At 39.7% G+C, this 11,687-nt stretch overlaps 1 protein-coding gene across 2 annotated transcripts; it reads right to left on the reverse strand.

Annotated features, from left to right (window-relative positions):
* Positions 1 to 438: 438 nt before the first annotated feature.
* Positions 439 to 10,320, reverse strand: renbp (renin binding protein). Of its 2 annotated transcripts, none has more exons than NM_001113110.1 (10): positions 10,168 to 10,320; positions 7,940 to 8,015; positions 7,169 to 7,244; positions 4,426 to 4,598; positions 3,783 to 4,007; positions 2,909 to 2,990; positions 2,511 to 2,686; positions 1,858 to 1,989; positions 1,196 to 1,283; positions 439 to 801 (listed from the first exon to the last, which is right to left on the reverse strand). In NM_001113110.1, the coding sequence occupies exons 1-10, from the start codon at positions 10,269 to 10,271 to the stop codon at positions 722 to 724; spliced, it is 1,212 nt and encodes a 403-aa protein (NP_001106581.1). In that variant the 5' UTR covers positions 10,272 to 10,320; the 3' UTR covers positions 439 to 721. The 2 variants fall into 2 exon arrangements, with proteins under 2 accessions (NP_001106581.1, XP_017951620.1); XM_018096131.2 differs by lacking the exon at positions 10,168 to 10,320 and adding an exon at positions 8,702 to 8,801 and having other exon boundaries at positions 446 to 801.
* Positions 10,321 to 11,687: the final 1,367 nt, after the last annotated feature.

Raw genomic sequence — 11,687 nt, forward strand, 5'->3', positions numbered from 1 at the left:
GAGATGCACTGAATCCACTTTTTTGGATTCTGCTGGAAGGAAACCTAAATGATTAAAGAGATGTTGTAGCCTTACTATTAACCTCTGGACACCAAGTGTGGCAGGTATTGAAAGATTTCAAAGAGGCTGTTCCCCGATATGCTATTTTCTTTGGTTCCTTACAACCTATAAAAATGTTCTATTTAGGAGCACCCAATAGCACATACTACTAAAAAAAAGTATATTTTTATGAAAATCATTTATTTAGATGAGGCAGGGTTTTACATATTGGGTGTTTTACACTGTATATTTTTATAGAGACCTACATTGTTCAGATGTATAGTTTTCCTTTAAGTGAAAGCACCCTTACTGGTCTGTATTTTACTGTGACCACCATTTAGACTTCTATGTTTACTACTTTACAAAAGACCAGAATGAACCACAAAGAGGACTTGAACATGAAGCATCAATATAAAAAATACATGTATTGAATCAAAGACTAAACACAGTTTTACATTAGATTTTATAACACAAAATATAATAATTATTATATGGTGAACAGTAAATTAAACCGTTAATTAAAAATAATAGTAATATAGTGCAGTTAGGAACATTTTTATTAATACAGGATTTCTTTTAACTGATTAGCTTGTTAATTGATGAATGAAGTGGATTAGCAACAGAATGGATTCCTGGATTGGCCATATAAATTTATAAAGCAATCCCCAGTAAACCTCAGATTTCAGATTTTGTTACTTGTGGCCAGAAGCTGGGAGAGAATCTCCTCACACATATAGAGGCACCTTGGAACATGAAAACATCCTGTAAGAAAGAGAGAGATTATCATGCATGTAATTTACAGGCAAAGCCTGATTCTAATCAGGGCTGTCATTAGGGAGACATGGGCAAATCAGGTACCCCATTCTTGGTCATGGAAAAAAACTAAGGACAAAAAACAAAACATTACAGGGATGTAACTACAGGAATGTGTATATAGTAGGACAAGATAGCAATGCTCACTTAACAGGGGGCAAAGTGTCTTCCTGCACTTTGCCCAGCAGTGTTGCACCCATAGGGGCATCTGTTTGCTCTCTTAGAATGAAGCTCAAATAACTACTAGAAATCTGGTCCCCTGCAAGGAAAGGGGCCCTACCAACTAAGTATTATGTGACCCCATGATGTCTGTATGCTGTATAGTGAGCTGCATGCCACTCACCTTTAAATGGCCCACCTTTGATGGTAAGGGCCACATTTCCTTCTCTGTTCAGGTAACCAAACCATTCCCCCTGTTCTGGGTCTGAAAACTGGAACGGAGAGAAATGGGTTTTTATTTATAAAGCTATCATTCATTTCATCTTTGTTCATCATGTACATGCTCTTGAAGATGGCCATCTTGGCTCATACTAGAAATTAAGCAATGTTCTTTGGACTAAGATACAACAGACTACAACTCAGGCCACTGGAAAACAAATTGGTAACTTGACTGTGGTTCCATACTTCATAGTTACTTATTGCAATAACTGCAGTACTGCGTTACAGCTTATGTTCCAAAAGGGCGGAAACAAAATACAGTCAACTTGCCTTCAACTGTTGAAAGTACAAGAGTAAAAGAGAAGCTGATTAAATTCTTATGTCAAAGCATGCAAACCCATGATTCAAATTTAATTTGAAGGTGCTCATCCATTAAATCTTAGATACCATGAAACCAATTTCTGATATCTGAGTCATACAATGAAACCAGTTTTCTGATTTCTGAGTCATAGGCCTTCACTAAGCCCCAGTTCCACTGAGGAAATAATGTTTTGGGCAGTGAGTTGGTCCCAAGATTTATCTAATGTAACAGACATGAATGTGATCACCCCCCATGTCCCTACTGACCCGCCTGAACACATAGTCGCAGATTTTTTCAAAGTGCTCTAAGAGCCGTTGGTCTCTAGTCTTTTGGTAGGCCAGAAGAAATGCAATGAGCGCTTCCGTGTGGGGCCACCACAGCTTCATGTTCCACTCCAGCTGTGATAAATGCAAAGATTGTAATCTTAAAACTTTGTGTTCCATAACAGATTAGTCCATTAACACAAAACTATCAGCCTTAAGGAACAGCACAGATAGATAGTATATACTGTAAACAGAAAGCAGCACATCTGCATATTTCAATGATGCTACAGCACAAAATGGAAAAACGTTTGGGATACACTTCTCTTTTAAAAAAAGAACCCCTTTGCCATTTTTAAAAATAGAGAATATTGTGAAAACATTCTTTACAGTGCAATAATAGTATATCTGTTGTATTAATAGTGGTTTTGTGTTAAGTATGCTCAACACAAACCAACACAACAGGCTCACAGATTGTTTAGTTTCATTACTGTTCTAGCCTCAACTTTTTTATTTATGTCATTTCCAATATTAAGCTACATATAAATATTACAGATGAAAAAAAGAAATGTATTTTAAATTGTTGTTCATCACACATGCAACCATAAGGCTAGAAGCATGATCATGGTGACAATCACCATTATTTCAAAAGCACTCACCTGTGTAGGGCAGTGTCCATCAACATCTTGAAAGGAGAAGAGCCCCCCATACTCCTGGTCCCACCCCGAGAGAAAAGGAAGCAGCATAAATTTTTCCACTGATGTTTGTGCCAAGCTATGGTCAGAGTGAGCAATGGCATGGCGCAGCAGAAACCAACCTGCTTCAATTGCATGACCTGAGAAGGGAAAGGATTGAGTAAATCAGTGTAAAACAATAGAGAATTCAGACTGCAGAGGAAGAAAGGAGTATGAATGATTCCAAATGTCATTATATGCATATGAAACTCATGATCTTCCAAAAGATTCTGAGGATGCGGGTTCCAGTAATTTCTATTTATGCCACTCTGAGCTCATTATAAGGATTATGTTGCAGTGTAATAAACAGGGCAATGCAGTACCTGGGTTCTGATGTCTCCCAAGGCAGCCAGGAAGCTCTTGTCCCTGATCAGATACATTTTCTAGAATGGCTTTTCCATCTCGCTAAAAGAGTGCAGGAAGGACAAGGTGATTAGAATCCAGTAAAAGTATGTTATAACTAGGCAATAAAAAGGTCTACTGTTACAAAATATTATTTCTTTAGTCTGGACTAGCAGTCTGTATATTTTGGTAAACACCAGAAAGCCTACGGGAAGCTGCCATAAACAGTTTTTTGATACTCAGTGTACTTCAAACGCCAGAGCCTATTTTGAATTTCAGGTTGTGGCTCACTCAGTATATAACATAGGAAGTTCACAAAAAGGTTTGAAGTTTTACACCAGTGTGGCACCTCATCAGCAACCTGTTGGCTGCTAGCTTTTGTTAGTCAAGTGTAATGAGTGAAAACAAATGTCTGATTAGTTGTTATAGTTACAAGCTGTTGCCCCAAGATTAAAAAATTAAACTTTATTATGTAGCTTGGCAACATGAGGCATTAGGACATGACTATATGGGCAAAAATAATGCACTGAGTAGCTTATTGTATGTAGGTTAACAGTGTATGGGTTTAGTGCATTAGGTGGCTGGTGCACAGACCTAGAAAGTAAGATGCCAAAGCTGTAGGCTATTAGGACTTGGCACAGGGTGAAGATCTTAGTAAGTTGCAGTGTGGCCATAAGGAGGTTCTAAGGAGAAGAACTTTGTTGGGCCCTGTCATATTGTTAACGATTGACAAGGGCTCTGGATATCACCTGCCAGGGGACCCAAAACCTAAAGCTTTCTGGGAAGTTTATATTTAATGGGAAGGGGCTCTATTTTGCCTAAACAGATATGTATTTTAAATGAATACATTGGTACCTGGAGATGCTGCATGATCTTCTCCACACTCCATTTTCCTACTTCTTCATATTTTTTGGCCATGTCTTCATCCCCCTCACATAGTTGATCCACCAAGTTCAGTAGCATCATTGGCACCGCCATGGCATTCAGTGGAGCAGCACCAGGCAACTCTGCTTTCCCCAATCCGGATGGATCCTCTCTCACCCAATGAACAATCTGATCCATCATCTTTTCTGCTGCTTTCTGTTGGGATACAGTCAATATAAAAGTTTAGATATTGTGATTAAATACAACTCAAATGCCCATTCTGCAAAGCCTCCTTATGCCCCTTGAACACAAATATATTTAAGGTATTCTGTCTAAAGATTAAAGGGACTATATCAAAATGTATTAACCTATGTTTTTAATTGCATACTTGGCCAATTAATAGTAACATTATTCTCCTTCTTTATTTTCAAGAGAACCAGCATGAAATGCAACTACATAAAAACATAACACTGTTGAAATGGTACCACTCAGCTGCAGCCAGACATTATATCAGAATATTCCATTCATTAAGACAAGGGGAGAGATTTCACAAAATCACAAATCATGATGCTACCTAGCACCTACTATATTCGGCACCTCCCTAATGGAAAGGTGCCCCACCTCGATCTTTCACCTTGTACCGCTCCTCGTGAGTCGTTCTCCAGAGTTCATCCATGGCCATAACATAGAAACACTCACTAAAGATGGTTCGCTGAATTTTCACCGCTTGCCCATTCCTTGTCACCACAAAGGCACATTTGAGGGAATCAGCACTGGGGCAAGCATAAGCCAATAGGAACTCACCACCTACCAAAAAAGGAGAGATTGTAAATGGTTTAGGGTGTTATGTAAACAGGGTAGATAACCTTATACCCCAAACTTTACAAAGCTCATTTATCAAAGGAGTACATTTCAATACAAATCAATGCTTTTTTATATCAAAATTTTTCCGTATCTGTAACCTTGTTATGAGTTGGTGGGATGCCATGCCCTAAGGGTAACGGCACTCATGGCATTTTCTCCTCTGGCTTACCTACCCACTCCGAAACTACTGTGCATCTTTCACTCTGATGTCTGTCCCCAATAGGACGATGTTATACCTGTAGATATTGGAGTTTTAGATTTATGCTATAAACACTTTTATATTAGTTATTACCAAAGAACAAAGATTTAGAACAGGGCACAGGCACAGAACAACTGCAATTGTAGGATGATTTTAGGCATCAAGACCAAAGGCCATTCTATTTGCTTGGGTCTTAGAATGTTTATATGGAACATGGAATGTATCTGGTGTCTCCAGGCACAGGTATTCCTAGTGACTTCATGGGTATAGGCCATTCTATTTGCTTGGGTCTTAGAATGTTTATACAGAACAGGGAATGTATCAGATGTCTCCGGGCACAGGTATTCCTAGTGACTTCATGGGTATAGGCCATTCTATTTGCTTGGGTCTTAGAATGTTTATACAGAACAGGGAATGTATCAGATGTCTCCGGGCACAGGTATTCCTAGTGACTTAGGCCATTCTATTTGCTTGGGTCTTAGAATGTTTATACAGAACATGGAATGTATCTGGTGTCTCCAGGCACAGGTATTCCTAGTGACTTCATGGGTATAGGCCATTCTATTTGCTTGGGTCTTAGAATGTTTATACAGAATAAGGAATGTATCAGGTGTCTCCAGGCACAGGTATTCCTAGTGACTTCATGGGTATAGGCCATTCTATTTGCTTGGGTCTTAGAATGTTTATACAGAATAAGGAATATATCAGATGTCTCCTGGCACAGGTATTCCTAGTGCAAGGTTAAGCAAGTCACATATAGTCTTAGAAGCACCAACTAGACAATTTAGTTTCTATTTAGGACACTGTGCTGATGTAGAAGATTTATTTTACCAGAGAGATACCTTTCTGGGCTATTGTGCTGAGACAGTGAGATACTTTAGGGTGAAGACACACAGAGCTACTAGTATCAGCTACTTTTTCATGGCTACTAGACTCCTGAAAATATCCTGCCATAGACATAAAATTGCTTCTGCTAAAACACATGTAGAGACAGTTATTAGTAAATGATCAGCATTGTCTATTTCTGTATCCCTGACAAGTAGCTGCTACTAGTAGCTCAGTGTGTCTTTACCCTAAGCCTTTCCTAAAGATGGACACAGAGACACGGTTATGCTAAAACAAGGATGATGATTGGATGCAATGGGATCAGCCCCATGTAGGAAAAAATGGTTAAATGACAACATTTTGTATTTTTATTTGTTTCCCTTACGTCCTAACGAGTTTTCAGGACGTATGAGCCATTATTAAATACTTTGTATTCATGTATAACTCAAATAAAGCTGCCTAGTTAATATCTGGTTGAATCTGAATGGTTCAAGTCAGGCCCAGGGGGAACTTTGGGGCCAGGTTCAATTTGAGTACGTATTTATTTAAATCCAAGAGTGACTTACTCACTGTGGGCGAGAATCATATATCCCTAGTGGAGGATCATATAGGAAGATGAGTACACATGAACCCAGTATCTTGAGTATGAATACAATATTGTGGAACATTTTTAATACAAAAATACCTCACAGTGTTGTTGCAACACAAAACAAGCAAAAAAGTCTGACAATCATGGTGCTAATGGAACCCTGGGAGTAATACCTACTCAATACAGATAAAAAACAACAATGGGAAAACTACCCAAAATTTCTGTGTGTGTTACATGCTTTCGGCACCTTTCACTACTTTTAATCACATTGAATCATATATTTTTCAGCAGCTAAAATGAGAATATAACACCACTTACTGTATAAATTAGAACTGCAGGTATGGGAAGGTTGCAAGGCAATGTAATAGCAAACATTCCTTGTAAGTTCCAATTTCTTTTTCACTGTGTGGCTGTTTTAATTCTGTTGTAAACTCTGAATACAAATTTAGATTGGCTTGGCACAATACAGGTACAATGAAAACCAGATACATGAGTGTTTCCCGTGGGTTGCTGCCCTGGAGAAATTTAGCACCTTAGCTGGTAAGTGATCCCCACTGAGTTGCTTTCCAAGAATGCCCTGCCTTTAGGAGAAAATAGCACTTACATATCAGTATAATAGTGCCCTCACTTACAAAATAGGTTTAGTTCAGCAGTTATTGAACCATTCTACAATTTGTTTTCACAATAATTTGCCCACTGGAGAGTACATTTTAGTCACTGTCTATTGAGCAGTATTCATTTTTATTTTAGTATGGCAGCCAACAGGTATTTCATTTAATACATGGCTAATAAGTATTTTTCCTCCTATACCCATTTATATATTGCTTGGCAAACAAAGAGAATGTGTAGTAAGTATTTAGAAATCACAGTACAGAAGAACTGTACTTGCCCAAAACCCACCTGCTATAGCAGCGCTAAGTATCTCCTGCTGGTGAAATCGGGGCAATTTCCTATACAAGCGGCAGTACATCCAAACCTAGAACCAAAGAGAGGGCTGTAACATGCTAAAGAGACACAATCCAATTAGAAAACAAAGAAGTAATGTTACACCCCAATAAATGCACTCTAGCAGGGAAAGCAGTTAAAGCAATAGGGGGGTTAAACATATGTGGGCAGCTGGGCTCAACCAGGCAAATGTAATACAGGTATGGGACCTGTTATCCAGAATGCTCAGGACCTAGGGTTTTCCAGATAAGGGATCTTTCCGTAATTTGGATCTCCGTAACCTAAATCTGCTAAACATCTTTTAAATATTGAATCAACCCAATAAGCCTGTTCATCCTTCAATAAGGATTAATTATATTTTAGCTGGGATGAAGTACAAGGTACTGTTTTATTATTACAGAGAAAAAGGAATCATTTATAAAAATTGGAATTATTTGCTTATAATGGAGTCTATGGGCAATGGGCTTTCCGTAATTTAGAACTTTCTGGATAACGGGTTTCCGGATAAGGGATCCAATACCTGTACTCTAATGGTAGGAAGATTATACGTTGTTACAGCAGTTTGTTTAAACTGTTCCCAACTGAGGTAGTTTGGAATTGGGCAAGCACAGCAAATTAACCTAGGGTTGCACAGATGGTTAATCCACATTTGATGTTATACAGTAGAGCTCTGGCAGGGAATGGGTTACATAGCGACGCTGTTCTGATAAGCAGGGGGTTACATACCTGCCTTCCCTGCAGCCAGATGTACTTGAGGTCATCATAAACCGTTCCGTCCTGAGCCAGACATGTGAAAAACCCACTAGATATACAGCATAAAATAAGCAGAGTTAGTCTGAGTCAGGCTCAGGGGGAATACAGGCAATGCAGATTTAGGGGGCACATTATTGACGGGGCCTTGAAATCAAATATTTTGCATTGTTCAAAGGGCTGGTCTTATAAGCTGCGGGGCTCAATTGGAACCATTTTGGTGAGGCTTCCAACACAGGGTTCCAGGGCTGGGTGGGCAAATAGTGCCTGCCATTTGCTCTCTCCATGTGACTGATGGTGTAACCCTGCCTTTTCACCTTTATCTTGTTCCATTGGCCCCAACATTTCATGGCACAATGTGGCCCCCAAGCACTGGGCACTGACACACCAAGCATACTATATACAGTGTGACACAGTGATTACTGGCCCCTCAAGCACACTCTACACAGTGAAAGATCCTGTTTGTACCCTGGGGTAGCAGTATGAATGCAGTGCCCACTTTGGGTTTAATGTCCCAGAACATATAGCAGTATTATCAGGCAATTGTTGTTGGGGGTGGGCTTTATGTGTTAACTCCCGCTGGTGCGGGGGCCCCATTAGGCCCAACAGGTCTAACTGCCCTAAGGGCAGCCATGATTGTTCACTATGATGCAGGGGTCCAAAATTTGGCAGGTTTATCAGGCCACAGTGTGAATATTTTTATCCCCATATGCCAGCCTGGTACAAACCATAACATACCTATGGCGCTGTTCTTACACAGAGTTCATTAATTCCATAGAATAGAGGAAATGGTATATTATTTATATTATGTGCTCTATTTCTATTTGCCCTGACCTAGGTTACTATGGTAAGTTCTGGGACAGAGAAGGCATAATGATGTCTGCCTGCAGGATTCATCCTCACCTGCACCTGAGATTAGCTTCTAATGGGAAATGCAAATATGTGTCAGCTGTGATTTTATCAGTCTGTTATGCCTTGGGCAGGCAGGTAATAACAACTGCACCAAATAAACAAGTGGGACACTGTTCCATTGCAATTTTTAAATTACTGGTATAGGACCTGTAATCCAGAATGCTCAGGACCCAGAGCTTTCCGGATAAGGGATCTTTCTATAATTTGGATCTCCATGCCTTATGTCTATTAAAAAATCATTTAAATATCATTTAAACCCAATAGGATTGTTTTGCATCCAATAATGATCAAATACAGGTACTGTTTTATTATTACAGAGAAAAAGGAAACCATTTTTAAAAATTAGAATTATTTTCTTATAATGGAGTCTATGGGAGATGGCCTTTCCGTAATTCGGAACTTTCTGGATAATGGGTTTCCGGATAAGGGATCCCATACCTGTATATCACATTTTTCCTTTAACAGAGCATGCAGTACGGCAGCTCATAACTGTGTTAAAAAAACAAATATGCCAATAGGTAAGTTAATTAACTTGCACCCATATATTTTGCTAAGAATTTCTATAATATAAATGTTAAAAATGGGGATATTTCTCTTTTAGCAACCTTGGTGCAATAATGGAACGGACTCTCATACCTTGCTTTCCCCCCTTTAGGCTGATGTCAGACATGGCGTAAGGCGTATACGAAAATACGAAAATACGCCCGCTCCTGTAAAAATCGCCTACCTTTTGCCTGCATTAAAGTGATACTGACACCAAAAAACAACTTTTTAAAATATGAATTTACATTAAAAGTTCCCTATAGGTCATGTTGACCATTCTTTGCTGATAGGGCTGTTTTGTAATTGTTACTTGAAATTGCCGACCCGACTGTCCCTTCTCAACCTGTCAGTTATAGCTTCTAATGCTAACGGCCAACTGCTGCACAAATATGGCAGCCCCCTCATAGAGGGTAACATTGGGGGATCAGATAGGTAATGTAAAAGCATCGGACAAATACTTTTATGGCAAAGTTATAAAGCTCATGCAAAGACAATGTTATGATAGATGTAAAAAAGGTTTTATTTCTGGTGTCAGTATCTCTTTAAGGAGTGCTGAAATGTGTTTGGCCCTGCATTTGGTATATTTAATAGGGTCTCTCGAAAAGGGGATGGTTGGCATGTACTGTGTATGTGTTGTACAGTGTTTGTCACATGATATAGATCTACAAGAAGGGCATTTACCTGAAAAGCTAACAATCAAAAAAGCTAGAAAAGTGTCCATTAATATAATGTTTCTGGGGTTTTCTTACCCATAATCCTTGTCCAGTGAGTGCTGTGTCCAAAACATCATTACCCTGTCCAGTTCCTTTCCTATCTGGTCTTTCCATTTCTCCAAGCGTTCCCTTTCATTCATTCTTCCTTTAATCTCTGCTTTGCTTCCCTGTGTATTCCACTGAATTGTGTATTTTCAAGGCTGGATGTCTCTGCTTCAGAAGCAGCTCTGCCTCCTACCCACTCTCACTTCCACTGTATCCAGCAGCCTGTCTCTCTCTCTCTCGCTCTCGCTCTCTCTCGCTTCCCCCTATCTTTTGGTTGGCTGCTCCCCGTTGTTTACTCTGAAAGCAGCTGAGTCAGGAAACCAGATCCATGGACCAGTGTTAATCAGCTGACTTCAAGTCATATGACAAATCTAAATCAGAGCTGTACTAATTTTTCCTTTAAACTGAGACTAGCTAATAATCAGCTCAGTTACCCATGCCAATAGTTACTCATCCTCTCCAATACAGTGGGGCAGGGTGTGATAACATTGCTGTAGCTCACATTAGGCGCAGTTGCCAGTATTAAGGCACACCCTGCATAGTACGGGTTTTGAACCTCTTATCCAGTCTAATAAAAAAAACATTTAAATATGAAATCAACCAAATAGGATTATTTTGCCTCCAATAAGGATTCCTGCATCTTTGTTAATACAAAGTACAAGGAGCTGTTTTATTATTACAAAGGCAAAGGAAGCCAGTTTTAAAATTTGAAAGATTTGATTAAAATGGTATATGTGAGAGATGGCCTTTCCTGTACATTTTTCATAGGGGATATAAATTGGACAGACCAGGAATGCTCAGCGTGTAGCACTCCAACTTTTTAAATGCCAGGCTTTAGCTATTGGTAGGAATATAGGTTAGGGTTAGCCAGGGCATTATCTGCAAAAAGTTCTTGTGTTTGCATGGATTTCCTCCCACATTTAGGTAAGTTAATTGGCTCCTAATAAATTAATGTATATATTTACATACGTACATGCATCTGTGTGTTTGTTAGGGTATGACCTTAGGCTGATGCCACACACAGCGTATGGCGTATATTTTAGGCAAGCGAAAAAACACTTGCTGAAAATATCACCATATGCTCTTACCTGTGCCTGCACCCAAATGAATGAGATACGCTCGGGTGCAGGCACGTGTAGCCAATATACGCATAAAAACACAAGACTTTGTACTTTCTTGCGTTTTTATGTGGATATCAGCTACATGTGCCTGCACCCGAGCGTATCTCATTCATTCGGGTGCAGGCACAGGTAGGGGACAAGCGTTTTTCCACTTGCCGAAATTATATGCCATACGCTCAGTGTGGCATTAGCCTTACATTGTAGGGTTAGGGGACCTTACATCATAGAATTTTCCTTAATACATTTTAAAGTATATATGCAGTGTCAGACTGGCACCCCAAGCAGGGGCCCCTGCCGCACCCACTAACCCCCTGCAGGGGCCCCTGCCACCAGCCCTACCTCCCCTGAGTGCACGTAAGGGAGGACATTGGTGGTCAGGGAAAGCGGCTA

This window comes from Xenopus tropicalis, chromosome 8 (assembly GCF_000004195.4).
Source record: "Xenopus tropicalis strain Nigerian chromosome 8, UCB_Xtro_10.0, whole genome shotgun sequence".
Classification (NCBI taxonomy): domain Eukaryota; kingdom Metazoa; phylum Chordata; class Amphibia; order Anura; family Pipidae; genus Xenopus; species Xenopus tropicalis.

Coding starts and splice junctions, on each gene's coding strand:
- renbp (NM_001113110.1), bottom strand. CDS start 10,271: ATGAATGAAAGGGAACGCTTGGAGAAATGGAAAGACCAGATAGGAAAG. Junction 8,016..10,167: donor TCACTGGACAAGGATTATGG/GTAAGAAAACCC, acceptor CTGTATATCTAG/TGGGTTTTTCACATGTCTGG. Junction 4,599..7,168: donor ACTTAGCGCTGCTATAGCAG/GTGGGTTTTGGG, acceptor CTTTTTTGGTAG/GTGGTGAGTTCCTATTGGCT.